The sequence below is a fragment of the Podarcis raffonei genome, chromosome 3 (genome assembly GCF_027172205.1).
Source record: "Podarcis raffonei isolate rPodRaf1 chromosome 3, rPodRaf1.pri, whole genome shotgun sequence".
NCBI lineage: Eukaryota > Metazoa > Chordata > Lepidosauria > Squamata > Lacertidae > Podarcis > Podarcis raffonei.
This window is the reverse complement of record NC_070604.1, coordinates 29,477,444-29,494,861: the sequence shown is the minus strand read 5'-3', so window position 1 is coordinate 29,494,861 and position 17,418 is coordinate 29,477,444. Positions and strand designations below refer to the sequence as shown.

At 40.4% G+C, this 17,418-nt stretch overlaps 1 protein-coding gene across 4 annotated transcripts in view; it reads right to left on the bottom strand.

The window, feature by feature from the left end:
- Nucleotides 1-1,186: 1,186 nt before the first annotated feature.
- SMC6 (structural maintenance of chromosomes 6) overlaps nucleotides 1,187-17,418 on the bottom strand; it is a 32,198-nt gene continuing 15,966 nt past the window's right edge. For 3 of the 4 annotated variants that reach the window (XM_053380917.1, XM_053380918.1, XM_053380919.1), the window contains 13 exons: nucleotides 15,917-16,118; nucleotides 14,893-15,007; nucleotides 13,544-13,704; nucleotides 13,315-13,450; nucleotides 12,478-12,558; nucleotides 10,899-11,069; nucleotides 9,916-10,053; nucleotides 8,677-8,822; nucleotides 8,079-8,204; nucleotides 7,674-7,779; nucleotides 4,159-4,311; nucleotides 3,418-3,515; nucleotides 1,187-1,684 (listed from right to left, as the gene is read on the bottom strand). In XM_053380917.1, coding sequence (XP_053236892.1) covers nucleotides 1,573-1,684; nucleotides 3,418-3,515; nucleotides 4,159-4,311; nucleotides 7,674-7,779; nucleotides 8,079-8,204; nucleotides 8,677-8,822; nucleotides 9,916-10,053; nucleotides 10,899-11,069; nucleotides 12,478-12,558; nucleotides 13,315-13,450; nucleotides 13,544-13,704; nucleotides 14,893-15,007; nucleotides 15,917-16,118 — 1,745 coding nt within the window. In that variant the 3' untranslated portion in view covers nucleotides 1,187-1,572. Of the gene's footprint in view, nucleotides 1,685-3,417; nucleotides 3,516-4,158; nucleotides 4,312-4,983; nucleotides 5,760-7,673; nucleotides 7,780-8,078; nucleotides 8,205-8,676; nucleotides 8,823-9,915; nucleotides 10,054-10,898; nucleotides 11,070-12,477; nucleotides 12,559-13,314; nucleotides 13,451-13,543; nucleotides 13,705-14,892; nucleotides 15,008-15,916; nucleotides 16,119-17,418 lie in introns of those variants that run through there. The other variant, XM_053380920.1, reaches the window with a different exon arrangement.

The following is a 17,418-nucleotide window of genomic DNA, read 5'->3' as shown; positions in this document are numbered from 1 at the left end:
AAACAGCGGCCCTCCATATGCTGTTGGAATACAACTCCCATCGCCAATCCTGATTTGTTTAGTTATTTATTTCATAAAATTTATATACCACTCGACTGAGTTTTGCTTTTTTTACAAAGCGATTTACAAAAAGCTTTCATTTAGCTGTGACAGCCTATACCCATGTGGTCAAAGCTGCACTTTATTCCAGATATGGCTACACCATGGATTTATACAAAAGCATTACACTGGCAGTTTTGTCCCATTCCTTTCTTAATCCCCAGCATAAAATTTGTGCTTTAGGTCAGCTTGGAGCTTCTGGCAATCTGCTTGGATTCTTAGCATCCTGAATAATTGGTTGCTTTCTGCAAACTGGGCCACACTGCTGCTCACTTGCTTCCAGATTATTTGTGACTAAATTAAATGCCATAACATCACTCAGAGGACAGATGAGCTTTCATGATTTAGGAATTCTTCTATCAATCAGTCTTAAACACAGCTAAATTTTATAATACTCGGCTGACAACCCAACGAGATCTGGTGACCTGCTTGCCCCCATTTCTTCTCCCAGAATCTGTTAAACATATCATGTTGTCAATTTGAGACTTTTTAGATATACAATCCTCCTCAAAACTGGTTTTTAAGCTAAAAATCCTGTTTTTATAAGTAGTGCAAAACATTTGTGGGGGTAGGGCAGAGTATACCAGATTATACATTTCATCAAGGATAGAAGTGAGAAATTAAGATCAGCTTTCCTTAAAGCAAAAAAAGAATTTGATAGCATCAAGAAGCTATCTTTTTTTCAGTAATGAAAAATTTGAAGCCCCCAAGAATAGCATTTCTTAAGGAATCTATGCTGCAAAATTTGAACTAGAAATTGGACAAAACATTCAATTCTTCTGTGTTCAAGAAGCTGTCTAATCCAGAAGTTGCCAAGCCAACCTCTCTGGACATTTTGAATTTTGAGAGTGCTGGGGGCATCAATCACAAACTATCTGCTATTTGGGGGGAGGGGCCTGTTTCACAGTGCAACACAAAATTACAGAGGTAGCCACCCCTGACCACCTTATGCTTATCATGTCCTGCTGGTCCCAATTGTGTTTAAAATCAGTATTGTGGGATCTCCACAACACAGACGGTGCTGTCTAATAGCAACAGGGAACACTCCTTAGTGCCAGGAAAAATATACAAGGCGTTTACACCGCACTCGCTCTCAAACTTTTATTTTGTAAAAAGAGCAAAAATAATAGTACCATGGCTGTCGTTCCCCAAGTAATCTATTTCTATTCTAACAAAAAGTGACTGCAATGGGGAGGAGCCACATGTACAAAAGATGGCATGTATATTGCAGCATTTCCATCGCCAAAATGCTTTTTGATGCTCTCAAGAATAACTCTAGTTTTGATGCTGAGCGCTGCAAGCTGCAATAAGAACAAAAGGCACAAGTTCACAAATGCATCTTACGGACATAATTAAAGGTGCGAGTCTCATTGATATCAGCAGGGCATGAGCACATGTTGAACTGAGATCTTAAATTCCTACAAATGTAACATAAAGCAAGCTGATAAAGAGCAATGGACATGATTAAGGCACTCATTCTTCACCCTCATCTTCATCACCTCTATGACGGAAAGTCAGCTTGTTCTGTCCCCTCTCGGGGTCTTGCATTCGAAGGATTCGAATGAGACGACTCGTGGGCAAGGTGCTAAATACAAAACATAAGGGCAAGTTAATAGCAGCGCACTCAAGCATGATTCTTTCACTTATATCATGGAAATTCTTAGTTTTGAATATGCCATTTAATGAAGACAAACATCTGTGAGAGATACTTTAGATAGAGGCAGCGCTTGGTAATTTGCTGTTCCTCTATATGGGCAGCATTTGAAAATGCAACAAATTCTAACAGGCAGGCCAAACAAGTAGATCGTGACCTACTGGTAGATCACTGGCTCCCCCCAAAGAAGCTCAATATGCTGACTGCAATATGATGTCTTATCCACTGAAGAAGCAGAAATTTGCTCTGGTTAGAGCCCATGACGGTATTTGTTTCAGACGAATTTATCCAGTGGATCTTAAGTGGTCCACCCCACTCCACCATCCACCATTAAGGAGAAACGAATACCATTGTTTCTGTTCCGGAGAGTTTAGCACCTAAACTGGTTTACTGCAGAAGCCTTAGATATCACAATTAGGTGATTTCCTGTGGTCTCGCAATCAGGCTGGATAATAGTTTCTGGCTCCCTCCCAGACTTAATGGTGGGGAGAAAAGGATCCTCATAACCGTATTTTTCGCCCTATAGGACGCACCTAATTTTTTTTTGGGGGGGGGAATGAAGAAAAACATTTTTATTCTCCCCCAGCCGTGGGGGAAGCCCGAGCTTTTAAAAACGCACCTACCGTAGTTTTTAGAGGAGAAAAGGGTATCTTCCCGAAGCGCGGGGCGCTCTGCTTCAGAGTACCCGCGCTCCGGGCGGCAGGCTGCTATCCGCAGCCTAGGGAGCCCTGTGGGAACTCCCGCGGGCTCCCCAGGCTTGCTGATAGCTTCCTGAAGCCTGGAGAGCGAGAGGGGTTGGTGCGCACTGACCCCTCTCGCTCTCCAAGCTTCAGCGAAAGCCTGCATTCGCCCCATAGGACGCACACAGATTTCCCCTTCATTTTTGGAGGGGAAAAAGTGCGTCCTATAGGGTGAAAAATACTGTAATTCCTGCAGCCTCTGATGCAATGGCCTTGTTTGGGAGAAGAAATTCAGAAACTGGGGCTTGAGTACTAGCTAGCTTCTGATGAGCACCCTGGAAACCCAGTGAACCTCTTTACTACTGCTGCTAAGCAAGGTACATTTTGGAAGCAGAAGGGAGAAAGAGGAGAGTTTGGTTTCCTGTTTAGGAGAAAGAGTCCAGACCAGCTCCAAACAGGAGAAGTTGCACCCAGGTGTCAGCACCTCAACCAACAGACAATCTGCCATATTCTCTGAACTCTCAAAGCTGCTGGGTATTTCTCTTTAAAACTTACACAGCTGATGGAAGCTTCGGGGAAAGGAGAATGTTGCAATTCACCGCCACTTTTTTATTTACATATGCATCTGATTTTATGCCTCACTTTTCTATAGTCTTGTCTTTTGGCTTCCGTTTATTTTCTGATTAAAGCTATTTCCATCATAGAAGTTTCTAAAGTATCAATGTAGCTGTTTTCTATCTTTTCATTTAAGTTTTAGTATTCCTGTTGACAACACAGCTCATTCAATGAGCCTTTGAGATGCAAATTTAAATGAACCAGAAATGTGTATTTGACTTTGTTGAAGTTGTAAGGCAGAAAAATGGGTCGGGATGGGGAGGAGGGAAGACTTATTAAAAATCCAAACAGTAAATATAAAAATTACTGCCACCGACATTCTAAAAACTCAAGAACCTTAATGGATACTGAATATGAAAAGCAGATCACCTCATATTCTGTGGGGTGAGCAAAACAAACTGCCGGTAACGTTGAGAATCTGCCATCTTAAGCATCATATCCATTGCAATTCGTCTGTTAACCATGTCCTAAAAACAAAAATTGCAATGTATCAATATATTTTAATACATAAATTTTATTCAAATTTAATAATACAATGTTGTCTCTTAAACCAGGGTCCAGACAGTAAAATCATGATGGTTTTGAAACCAATTCCATTATCACCCATTTCGCAGATAAATTAATTTTAAAGTGTTGGGTACTTTGGTTCAAAGATCCACTCAGCCATGAAGCAAACTAGATCACCATGGACAAGTCACTGTCACAACTTAATCTATCCCCTGTGTTTCTGTGAGACTAATATGCAATAATGAAGAAACCCGCCGCCCTTAAAATAGCTTTCTTTTTGGAATTACTCCCCATTTTGAATTGCATCAGGGCTATACAGTCTTTTCCTCTGATAAATCTCTCAAAGAGAGCAACGTGAACATTTCATGGTTTTATTTTTCAATTTATGCTTAAAACGCTCAGTTTAAGGATTTTTTTTTTTTTTTGCAAAAAGAATTAGATATAAGATACTGAACTATTAAGGGAATATTATGCACCTAAAATCACAAGAAAAAGAAACGCAATATATTCTCTTTCATGTTCCTAATAAAAACTGATAACTGATTAACAGCTATGGAGATCTGTCTAATGAGTATCTGAATAAGTAAACTCAGCCAACTGTACCATAAAGACATCAAATTCGTCCAAGCATCTGAAAGGAGATTCAGCAATAGACCACAGAGAAAGGATGAAGCAAACTGTTGAAAAGGAACGTTCACCTCCAGATAAAGATTTCATGTCATCTAAAGCAGCCTTGTTTCCCTCCCCAGGCTGGACCTTCAAATAAATAAAGAGAAAAGTGTAACTGAAAAAGAAAGTTAACTAAAGAAAAAAAGAGTTCCCCAATATTAGTGTATACTTACGCAAAGTAAACAAAACAAAATACACTTTACCATGAAGGTTCTGTTTGTGAAAAGGATGGCATTCTGCAATGGGTGACTTCTTCCCATCCGTTTTTGGAATCGGAACTTCTAGAAGCTTCTTCTAAAAAGGAAGTCAGCATGCTGGCTGGGGGAAAGCTGACTACTGGGGAAAGTTGTGTCAGCTGGAAACTCATGAGCAAAGGGTTGAAGAGCGAGTTAACTGAGTTATCAAGAGCTTTCTAAGCAGTACACTATGCAAATCTAGCAGGGCTTTAAGCTCCAACCCTGTTTTATGGAAAGAATAAATTCATCTGTTGAGGTATTGGACTCTTTCTCAAGAGGTAAAGGTAAAGAGACCCCTGACCGTTAGGTCCAGTCGTGGCTGACTCTGGGGTTGCGGCACTCATCTCACTTTATTGGCCAAGGGAGCCGGCGTACAGCTTCCGGGTCATGTGGCCAGCATGACTAAGCCGCTTCTGGCGATCCAGAGCAGCGCACGGAAACGCCGTTTACCTTCCCGCTGGAGCAGTATCTATTTATCTACTTGCACTATAACATGCTTTCGAACTGCTAGGTTGGCAGGAGCCAGGACCGAGCAATGGGAGCTCACTCCATCACGGAGATTCGAACCGCCGACCTTCTGATCGGCAAGTCCTAGGCTCTGTGGTTTAACCCACAGCGCCACCCACGTTCCCTTCTCAAGAGGTAGAGAAGGCTAAAGTCTGCAAGTACACAGGAACACGGTGATTTTTCCTACATTTTATCATTCTTGGTGGATGCTTCCAGTCACATCCTTCTTCACCACCCATTTATTCTGGACAGGAACTCTCAGTGGTGCAGTATGTTATGGGGCACTGGGGTTTATCTCTTCCTCTCAATACATAGCAGCAATATGAAGAAGAAAACTTGACAGGATCGAGAGGTCTGCTGGTGTGGAAGCTGCATGCATCAATGTTTAGTGACTACGGCTCAGCAACACTTGGTTTTCAACTTTGTGATACATTACCAGCCAAACAGTGAGATATACTAAATGTATAAAAAAATTAGATTTTCCTCTCTACAGCAAGTGTGAGGATCTCCAGATGTTTCTACAACTCTCATAATCCCTGGCTATTGGGCCATGCTTACTGGGGCTAATGATATCTGAAGAAGTGTGCATGTACATGAAATCTCTTACCAATAACTAACTTAGTTGGTCTCCAAGGTGTTACTGGAAGGATTTTTTTGGTTTTTTTTATTTTGTTTCGACTACAGAAGACCAACACGGCTACCTTCCTGTAACTGGGGCTAATGAGTTATAATTCAGCAACATCTGGAGGGCCAAAGATTCCCCATACCTGCTATACGGCATCAGAAAATTACCTTAATTTACACAGAAAACATTTCCAGAAAAAGTGAATCACTGATCACAACCTATCTCACGGAAGCCTCCCCCACTGTGAAAAAAACTACTAATAGCCAGCAATACCAAATCAATCTGAAGCAAGAAGTTCAATTAAAGAATTTGCGTAAACAGAGTATTCAGACCTAATTTCAGCGCGGCTTAAAGCGAAAAGACTCTTCATGAAACAAACATGCAGTAGTTGCAGTAACGAAAGAAGCTAGTAATAGGCCAATACTGTTACAAGTCCACAAAAATAAACAAGTTTTCATTGACAATGCTTCATAAATTGCATCCAGACTTGTAGCACTGGGCAACCACAGAAAAATGATGCCGTGCTAAGGATTAAACAACAATGAAATACAAACATGCTAAGAAAGTGAAATACATGCCATTTTCAGCCTCTCTTCTGTAAAATTAATTCAGTATAGCCAGTCTGTCTTGGAATTATGAGGACACCTTGAGGTTATAACTGTCACAACTATTTTCCCTGTCAAGTGACACCACTGTATTTATCTATAAATACACCATGATCAATTCAAACTAGATTCAGCTGAAGAATGGTCTTCATGACAGACTAATGGAAATCATTAGGTGAAAAATGTTAATGAAGATAAAATAATGCACAAGCCACTGCCTTTAAAATATGTTTAAGCTTGGCAGAAGAGTGGCAGCAGAGAAGCTTATTTTAGCCTTGTTGATTTTGATCGGACTAAGCTAACCAATATAAAACACTTAAAATATAAATAGTATATACCATCTATACATTTGAGAACTGTGCCTGAAAAGAACAAACATCTTTCCTCCCTGTAATATTTCTGAGGGGGAACTATGCTACAGTGCCCAAGATAGCTTTACAAGGAATTTCCATTAGCTTTGTGTGGAACCAGAGATATATGCATGTTAAACTATAGAGAGCAGGCATAGGCAAACTCAGCCCTCCAGATGTTTGGGGACTACAATTCCCACCATCCTTGACCACTGGTCCTGTTAGCTAGGGATGGTGGGAAATGTAGTCCCAAACATCTGGAGGGCCAGAGCTTGCCTAAGCCTGATATAGAGTGTCTTGCTTGTAGGGCTGGGACAGCACAGAAAATTATGCAATTGTGGAAATGTTTCTGGAAAGTCCTCAGCAGCTGAGAGTGTTTGGCAGTGGGGCAAGGAGGCTGAGCTCCCAAGTAAAATAACTCAAACAGTAACAGATGTGTAGACAGAAAGCCAGCTTAGATATGCAGGCTATCCAGTGTATGCGCAGAATGTCACATGTCATGACCAGGGCTTTTTTTCCATCTAGAACTCAGTTCCGGCCCCTCTCAGGTGGGCACCATTGCCATTGTAAGAGAACAAGGGAGGCGCTCATGGTGAGTTCCAGCACCTCTTTTTCTAGAAAAATGGCACTGTATATGACTATAATTTTTAGATAACTGCTGAGAAATTTTCTGTTGAGTGAACTGAGCAAACTCAAATTTAAAAGTAGGGAAATACACAAAAGATGACATATGGAGTCCTGTTGTAAATGGATGAGGGCAAAAATATAGAAAATGTTTGACCTTCGGACACAGAATTCCGTGAATTAAGGGCTCCAATGCAAATAGGTCCGTGATTCTTCTAAATTTCTGCCTTTCGGGTTATGTAATTATTAAGTCACTTCCCCTACTCTTCCCCGCTTTTAGGTTTTCCCCCTTTTAAGATCTGTGATCCAAAAACAACTGTATTATTTTAAACAGTATTTTGTAAAAACTGGGATTAAAGGGTCAACCTTCCTCCCCTAAACCAAGAAAGTGGTTTCGAAATATTGGCTGGTAAGTAACTTACATGAGACACTGATGAGATAAGCCTTTGACCAACTATCAAATAGCACACAGCAATTAATAAGGAAATGCAAAATGACTTACAGTAATTGAAAGCTTTTCATTCTTGTGGTCAAACTCAATTTTTCCAGAGTACGAGCGCTGACTTAACAAGCAGTTGAAGTAGTATTTGCATCGCACTGTAAGGAACCTTTAGATTGAAGAAATGAAAAAAATAAAGATATAATATATAGAGAGAGAGATGTATATAACCAAGCATGCTCCTGAATCCAGCATTGTCACTAGAAGCCCAGGGATAAACTGCTTTCTTCGAGCTCTGGCTGGCTCACCAGTTGCAACCATTCCTGAACAACAGGTGATGTTCAAGTACCAAGAGGAAAACTGTAATTTGGGATTCTAGTTTTGCTACTTTGGTTCTTTTCAACATCTATTAACACTGTTTCTCCCCACCCCCACAGTATGTCAGTAAATGTATAACATCACACCAACCTTCTAAACTTCAGGTATCTTTTATATCTCTCAACCATCACCTCGTCCAACAGTTTAATAAATTTCTTCAAATTCTTGACTTCACTCTCTGCAGTCTGATATTTTTCTTTCGCTTCCTGAAGCTCTCTGCAGGTCAATAAAATGTGTCCAAAATAAGGATCAATTAGTTGAAGACTGTGGCTTGGATGCCAAGTTAAATTAACAAAATTCACAAGAAAATCTCTGACCTCTTCCTTCCCCATGCGGCAGGCACCTATGTCCCACCAAACTTTTCTAGGGGAGGCCGTGAGGGTCTCTTCTGAGCAATGTGGCATGGGATGCAAGGGGCCTGCTAGAAAGGGGGAAATTGCCTCAAATTGGGAAGAGGCCTGCCCAGTTCCTCTCATAATGGTGGAATCTGTGCACACCAATAACATTGATTGTTGGTAGATTCACAACAGTAAAAAGAAGAAAAAAGTCATCAGAAAAAGTGCTATTACTGTCAGAAAATTGGTTAGGCGTTTACTTGCATGGCTCTAAAATGGGATTAGGTCTCAAGGAAAGAGCAGGAAGCATATCCCACCTCAAAAAGAACACCCTAAGGAATCATTACATTTACCTGATTATTTCTTCTCTATCTCCAGTACGTTTTCTTTCTGAATTGATCTTTTCTTTTAAGCGGTTTATTTCTGTATCAAGACTCTTATATGTTCTATTTACTTCTATTCGCTCGGGATGGATTTCTGAAGCCTTTGCAATCATTTCCTAAAGTGTTAAAATGCAAAAAAACCAAAGAGAGATTTAAACTCTTGTGTATTTTGCTTAGAAGCAGGGTTAATAAAATCCCCCTCCATTTTAATATGACAAGCAAATGGGGCTTTTTTCTTCCACTTCTTTTTTTTAAAAAATGTGTAGATCTCTCTAGTGTAATAGGAAATGATACCCAACATTTTACATAATGTTTTGCAGTGTTCAAAATGCCTTGCATGCTGTGTATCAGCAATCAATGTAACCTTGTAGAGAATATCCCAGAATCATCCCCAAAGGATGGGGAACATTCCCTTTCTTGAGGGCCGCATTAGCTTTCAGAAAACAACAAACCTGGCCTCCCCCCCTAAAAAAAGCCCAACAACTTTGGTGTCCCCCCTCTAATGACAATGGGTAGATCACTGCCAGTTATTTTTTATACTGGGAGTAGATCGCAGTCTCCTGGGAGTTGGGTGTGCGTGGTGTATAAGGTATTATATGTCACCACTGAGACCAGAATCTTATTCTCTCTTTCTCTCTTCCTTTCTGACACAGCAATCAAGCTAATCTCCCAACCCCCCCAAATTCTGTTGTCACCAGTGCAGACTGAAGAAAGCCCTCAAAAAGTTGTTAGCCCCAGAGACTGCAGTGGAGAAAAGGACAGGCCTGTTTCAACACAAAGGCTTCAGAGCCTCTGTGACAGCAATAATCAGCAGACCAATACTCCGCTTCATAGCACACCTAACTGAAAAACAACTAGCTCCCGCAGTCAGCAACTCCATATCGCCAATGCAAAACACTGCCTAGCAACTGACTGACCACATCTCTACTTGCATCAGTGGGGACCGAAGGCCAATGCTGAAGCGCTCAGGGACCCACAAACCTGACATTTGAAAGGGAAAGTGCATAGAGAGCATGCAGGAAATGTATTCTGCAAAACACATCCCATGTGCCATGTTTCATTAGCCTATTCTAATTAAAATTAGCTCCACAGAAATATAGAGGTGAGTAAATGAAAGGGTGCGTAAGAGAATGTAACAAACATCTTCAACATTTATTTCACTAGCAAAAAAGAAGGAAAGGTTTAAATCAGATTAAACTAAATACACACCATTAATTCTTTCTCTTTTGTACCTAGATCATTTTTATGAGTTTTTATAGTTCCTAAATGGGATTTTTCTTTTTCCTCATAATGCCGCAAGTGGCTTTTACTTCGTTCCAGTTCTTCATCCACCTCATGCAGCCCATCCTGTTAACAAATCAACATGAAATGTAAACTAGTTTTAGTAAGATGAAAGTGGCATACAAAGTGTTAATTTATCAACTTCAGTTTAAGACAGCATACTTGCGTACCTAATATGGCAAAGTATAGTGAAACTGGATAACATAGAAACAAAACTATATTATCGTACTTGTAGCTAATTATAATTGAAGGATAATTATTATTATCAGTTAAGAACAATTGTTTTCAGTATCATACATGAAGTCAAAATAAATCAGATGATACCAGTTTGGTATAAACTCAGTTTAGTGCGTAGCAAGCTTTTAAATTACACAGGAGTCAGAAAGAAAATGTTATATGTGGTGCATTTTATGGTGTTACAGCAGTAAAATGTTTAGATTTGATAAGAAATGTTTTTCATATATTTTGATTTTGTGGGGTATTTTTACAGCTTCACAACTTCTAGAAATGCCATCTCTTTAATCTCAATTGAAAAATGTAGCCATGTTTTTCTATTCACTTTTTGTTAAAATTCCTTGAGTCTGATGCCATGCATCTGTCACACGTCGTATCCAACAGTGTTACTCAGCTGATGGTAATTGTGTACCTGATATGGAATGAGGAAAGAAGCAATTTTCACTGACACCCCCTCCCTCTGTAGTCCCGTGCTGCCCCCCAAATCTCAGCCCAATGGAGATTTAGAGGGGTTGCACAGCAGTGGGGGAGGGGGAGAGGAAATGCTGAAAATTGCTTCCTTTCCCATTCTGCTGAAGGAAGCGTTACTATTGGGCTGAGCAACACCACTTGATGTAACCCAGTGTCTGCGGATTCTCCACAGGATTTTAAAAATGAATATAATAGTGGTTTTTTACCCGGACTGGGCCAGCTTCTTCTTCTACTCGATGGATTTTGTTTCTAATCGCTTCAAATTTTTGTTCTGCCTCTTTTAGAATACATTTCGCATCTTCCATTTTCTTTTTCTGCTCATGCATGTGCTTCTCCACAGTTTCCATCTTCCTCTTGTTATCTTGAGCTTCTTCTTCCTGTTAGAAATATTTCCAGGTTACGGTTAAGCTAATTTCAATTACTAATAATTAAACTGGGCCCCAATCCATTTAATTTATTTATTTAAGGACACTTATAAATCATTTTGTATTTTAAAACATTCAAAGCAAAACCCTGAGAGTAAGATTATAAAGCAGCGAAACAGTATAAAAAAATACATTACAAGAAATTTGAGCAATACAGTATCTATTTAGGCAGTAGTAAAAACAAAGGTCATAGAATGCCTGCGTGAACTAATATGTTTTTAGCATGTGACCGGGGGGAGGGAGTTATTGATGCATGCCAGATGCATGAGGAGAGACTATTTCACACATGGTATTTGCTATCACTATAAAAGCTCTCTCCCATGTTGCATTTCTGATGGCTGTGAGAACCTCACCTGGCAATGTTGGTAAGTAGACATTTGTATATGAGAGGAGGAGCTCTCTCAGGTAAGCTGGTCCTAAATTGCTTTACAGTTTAACAACCAAACCTCAAATCTTGACACTGTGTTCTGCCTTAGTTGTTGCTTCTGAACCACCATAATAATGGAGCACTCTGGGGTAATCCAGTCTAAGGGTTACTAATGCACAGTTCCCTATGACCAAGATACCCCCTGTCCAGGAACGATGATAGCTAGGAAGCCAGCAGAAGTTGGAGAAAGACACTCCTAATCACTACAGCTACCTGAGCCTCCAGTTACAACAATTGATACAGCAGCACCTTCTGACAAGTATCTGTTACCTTCATGGGGAGCACAATCCTATGCAGGAGAGGCTGTTCACCAGTTTCCCAGATCTAAGAATCATTTACCTACAGGGACTCTGCCTTACTAGGATTTAGCATCAGTTTATTGGCCCTCATGCAGCCCACCTCTGCATCCAGCCATGCTGGTCCAAGATCATAATTGATTTAGATGTTATAGAGAAGCAGAGATGGGCAGCATTAACATACCGATGACACCATGCCCCAAATGGAAGAGGGAGGAGATGAGTCCCTGTTAAGAAACTTTTAACTGAGACTCCTGTTCATTAAGCGAGGAGTTCCTCAAAAGAAAAAGCTCACTCTTCTCCTGCCCGTGTGTCTGCACTGGCTCGGAAATGGGAACTTTTAACTATGCATAGGATTATACTACTAGAGTTTTAAACACTAGTAGGTTTATTGTGGCACAAGCTTGTGCTACAACAAAGCTGTTAGTCTTTAAGCTACCCAGCACCCCTCTTTGGTTGCATTATAACCACTTTAAATTAACCCATTTCTTGCTCATCTTAAAAAAAAAAAGAAATAAGTTGAATCCTTAGAATTCTTATTGATCAGTACAACAAAAAATGCTCTCTGCCACTAGCACAAACACCTCTATGATATAGAAATAAGTACTTAGAAAGGTAGAAAGTGAGCAATTCTTACTAATGTAGAGATGATGACTGACTGCTGTTCCTCCACGTTCTCGAGCTCCATAATTTTTAGCTTTATTTTATTCACTTTTATCTGCAATGACAATAAAAATAAACGGTATGGGGGGGAAATCATACTGGATTTAATACAGACATTTAAGCTGCAACCCAATATACCCTTACTCCAGAGCTTGCCATCCCAGGACCCACAAAGCCCATCAATGGTACCCCCTGGCAGAAGCCCCCCCCCCCATTCTGAACTTTCATTGTTTTAAAAAAATGTTAAGTCTCTAGTCCCTCCAAGAAAAAGTTATGAAGCAAAATGTGCAGGTAACCTCTAGAAAGCATTATACCAGCTCTGCACTGCACAGCAGTTCCAGCAGTTGGAAGGGCCCACCCGCTTCTACTTTAACTAGCTGAAATCCAATCTGATTTCACTCGCTACCCCCAAGTAAACGACTTTGCAAACACAAGCAGAAAAGCAATTTAACAGCTACAAAATATTTAAGAGGCATAGATAACTCATGCCGAAGGTGAGCACTTGTAAAATTTTGTAGAGCACCCAGCGGATGTTTGCTGAACCCAAGGGTTCTTTTGAACCCTGAACACACAGCCCTAAATACTGTTTAAAAGCCCATTGCCAATTAAAATTTACAAAAGCATTTGTTTTCCCTATACTGGTGTGCCACGTAATGCTAGGTATTTCGCAACAGCAGCACACTTTTGAAACAATGAATGCCATGAAATTAGGAAAAACAAGGATTACTCATATTCTAAAAAGCTCCTGCATGTCAACATCCAACACTAACAACAATTAAGAATAATTATCCAATATGGGAGCTTCTCTTACTTTTAATTGTTCTTGGTCCCAACGATGAGTTTTAAGGAAATGTTCATTTTCTCTTATAGAATTCTCAGTAGAACGTATACGTTGTTGAATTACTGACAGATGGGATTTTTTGTTTCCAACTTCTTTCTCCAAGTGACTTAAAGAAACAAAGTATTGTTAACAAATGTACACAGAATTTCTAAAACAACAGAGCACAAGAATTGAAAGCTGGTAAGTAACTGATGCTCACCTTATGTCTGCCTCCACATCTTTGCTGAGGATGCGGGCCCTTTCATAGTCACAAGAATAATACCGTCTTGAGAACACCTGATCACCATCACGAGTGAAAGCTTCTCTACAATTTTTTGGAAGATTGTTTTGACGCATAATTCTACGAGCATCCTCATTATTCTAGGGGGGAAAACATGGGTAACAAAAACTTTCTCCTCTGAGACTGGAGTATTCAGAGCTGAGTAAAAAGGAACTTGATGTCTCAACTTTTAAATATACTAATTAATTAATGTGACCATTAAGCTACTTCCTGTCAGTCACAGAGCAACTGTCCTTTAAAATATCCAGTGGGCAACTATAACACACACTGGAGTGCTGTCTTGTCTGCATGCATCTTTAGGGGATGTGACATATTTCCCAGCAGAATTTTCCCTCTCTCAGAATCATGGATATTTCTTCCCTGCAGAGAGAGAACAGTGGGGCTACTACAGTCTACCTGCCTTAAATAAAATCAGCTGCCAATCTCTCTTGAAACTGTAGACAGAAACCAAAGAGCTTTTCCCATGCACTGCAATAATCTCACATCTTGTTAAATTCCACTCTCTCTAACATAACCAGCAAGTCAATTTGAGAAACACATGGCATTTAAAATTATTTCTTTGTTACATGTGATATAGAAATAGCATGCAGTGAATGGTCTAAGTGAGTGGTTTTCAACCAGTGTGCCGTGGTACCCTTGGGTGCCTTGAACGATGGTCAGGGGTGCTGCAGGCAACACTGGCCTCTATCCCTCTTTCCTTCCCTCCCTCCTCTGATGTCCTCTCATGTCTCTGCCTCCCAATGGCTTCCACAACTGTTTGTTGCAGCAGCCCTAGCTACAAACTCTGCAGGTGAATGGTGCCTCTGGGGCTGGTCAGGGGGTGCTGGTTGCCGGAGCTGAGGTGGCCTCAGAGTAAGCAAGCAAGCCAGGGAGTCCAGCCCTTGCTGTTGGGATTGGACAGAAAGTCCTAGGTCCCTGTGGGGCAGTGTGAGGAGTCACCTCTATTTGGGCCAGGGGGACAGCTCAGAGATCAGGGGCAGCAGCAGTGGCAGCCCAGAGGACTCCCAAGGAGACGGCTGAGGGAACACTCCACAAGGGAGGGTGTTTGAGAAAGCGTGAGAGACTGCCGGCTCTGCAGGCAAGGGGTGACATAACTGGGCTCCTGAGCCCCACAAGGGTGCCACAGAAAGAATGTAGTTGGCCAAGGGAGCTGTGGACTCAAAAAGGTTGAAAATCTTTGGTCCAAGGTAATACAGAATTATCTGAACTGTTATAGAAACATCAAGTAAGGCTTTCTATGCACTAGAGGTATGAGAATGAAATCTTACTTTGATTAGCAGGATTGTTTCTACACGCCGCATGTCAATTAAGCAATTGGCTATTACTGCATTATCGATGTCTAACGCGGCCAAGACTGACGGGAATTCAGGATGAACAACAGCACTATTACAAAAAAAGGACAGTAGCATTTGTATTTTATTTTATGTTCTTACAATGCAGTCACTTCACTTGCAGTCTTACAAAAGATGGCATATAGAGCATTTCAGTTACATTTTCAGAAGCATAAATATATTGACCATATTTGGAAAATCTATCTAAAATGATGTGTGTGTGTCCCCCCCCCCCATGGATGAAGTCGTTCCATTTGCAAAGGGGTCTTTTAAAACAGTGCAGAACTCTGGAAACCTTTGCTGATTCCTCCTGTTTTGTGCAGCCCCTCACACCACCTCCCATGCCACAGGGTAGAAAAGGGTGGGGGGAGGAACCAACAAAAATGGCTTCTCTGCCTTTCATTAGCAGAAACGTCACTTGGCTCAAATGTCCTTCCATGAACAGAAGCGCACCACTGCAAACAGCAAGATGAATTCTAATTAATCAGCTCAAAGCTGTAGCAGTGTTCGGATATGTAGCAGTTCAGAGTGAAGTACCTGATTCCACTGCAAACCAGCATAGGCAGCCAAGTTCATTAACATTATGAATAATTTTACATAACCAATAACTAATCTTACAGCCCAATCTTATGCGTTTATTCCAAAATAACTTCCACTGAGTTCAGTGGGTTTAATTACTAGTAAAATACTTATGTGTGCACCCTTAGACACTGCACTTTGATATTCTGCAAACAGGCTGCTGTCAAAGAACTGGGAAATGAAGCCATTTGTATACTATCTGAAAGAAGGTCTCTTATCCCATAATATTTGTTAGAACTAAGGGTGACAATAACAAATATCTAAATTACCATTAAGTCAATAGTTCTATCAATGACCCTCAACAGTAATGCAGCATAACTATAAACCCTTAATGAAAATTCAAAATTCCAGTTTACACAGACCAAGTGTCAGATACACTCACCTTTGGCTTACATCATAAAGCTTATTTTGGAAAGAACTAACAACGATTTGAGGACGAGAAGCAGGTTCACAGAATCTGGACATTAACATCTGTAAAGTTCGTTCATCTTTATGATTATCACAGCAAAATCCCCAGATCAAGCCTTTTAAACATGTCTCAATAGCCAGCGCAAAATCAGGATCTTTCAGATGAATAAAAGCACCTGAATGCAAGAAGAAAGTCTCAGCATTGTATGTAATGTCAACATTAAACCATCTGAACGCCGCAGCCTGAAGTCCTCACCCCCTCTTGTGTGAAAATGCCATAGTAATATAAAAGGTAGCTTGGAGGTAACTCCATTTTCAGAAGTTCACCAAACTAGACATCAAAGCAATTTAAATGCTCATGAATGGGGGGGTTTTAGTAGCCACTGCAGGAGTTTTGGAGCTCCACATCCAAAACTAATAGCAGCTTATGTGGGGAGGGGGAATCAGGGAGGGAGAGGGAGAGAGATTGAATGTGCATATGCAATGGCTGTTTAAAATGTAATGAATGTGCGGTTTACATACCTGCAAGCCATTAATGTCAAATTTAGTTTGGGCCTGTGACTATGTTTCTACCATGCAGGAGATTTAAATCCTTTGAAACCAACAGTAGAGACAATGCTTATCTTGACCTATGAATGGCACAGTTTAATTTTTGAATTTTTTTTAAAAAAATACCTCAAAACTTCAATACACTTTCCAAATATTTTTTTTTCTTATCCTTGCTTTTTCCATTTTTTATTCAGTGTAAAGTTCTTGCCTTTCTATAGAACGCAACAAATATCAAAAAAGGTTTGAACTTTTATTCTAAAAGCAACTTCCCAGAAGATTATTCCACTAAAATGGATGCAAATCCACAAGCTATAACCTCCTGGCAAGGCTGAAACCACTTTACAATGAAGCAAAGGTGGCCAGCCACTCCTAAGAACGCAAGTGCGGCCCTGTTAAATAAGACCAAAGGCCTACCTAGTACAAAATCTTTTTTTCACACAGTGGCCCAAAACAAAACAAGAGTAAGTATTCCCAATACTGAAGCACGCAAAAAAACCACAACAAAGTCATGGTAGTCTGTTTTTAAAATGCAAATCTTCAATATATGCACGCTACTTGGTAGTCAGTAAACTACTTATAGACCAACTATGGACTGCTTGTACATTAACTTGCAGATTAACTGCAATGTGTAAAACTGGGGATGGGGGCAGGGGTATGCAGGCGATTCGTGCAAATATCTGAAGAGGGTTATAAAAGCACAGCTAAGACTGTGAAATAGTTGGGGAATAGGAATTTAAGAGTCTCCCACTGTCACCATTTTTCTCAAGACCTAAAGAAAATTACTTCCTTATTCATCCTGGTGAAGAAGAACACAGCCATGGACGTACATCAAGAAATCACAAAGTTTACTATTTCTATTTCAGGATCAAATCTGAGAACCATTAAAATTGCGATGCAGTATCCATAGTCCACTTTTCAATGTTTAAA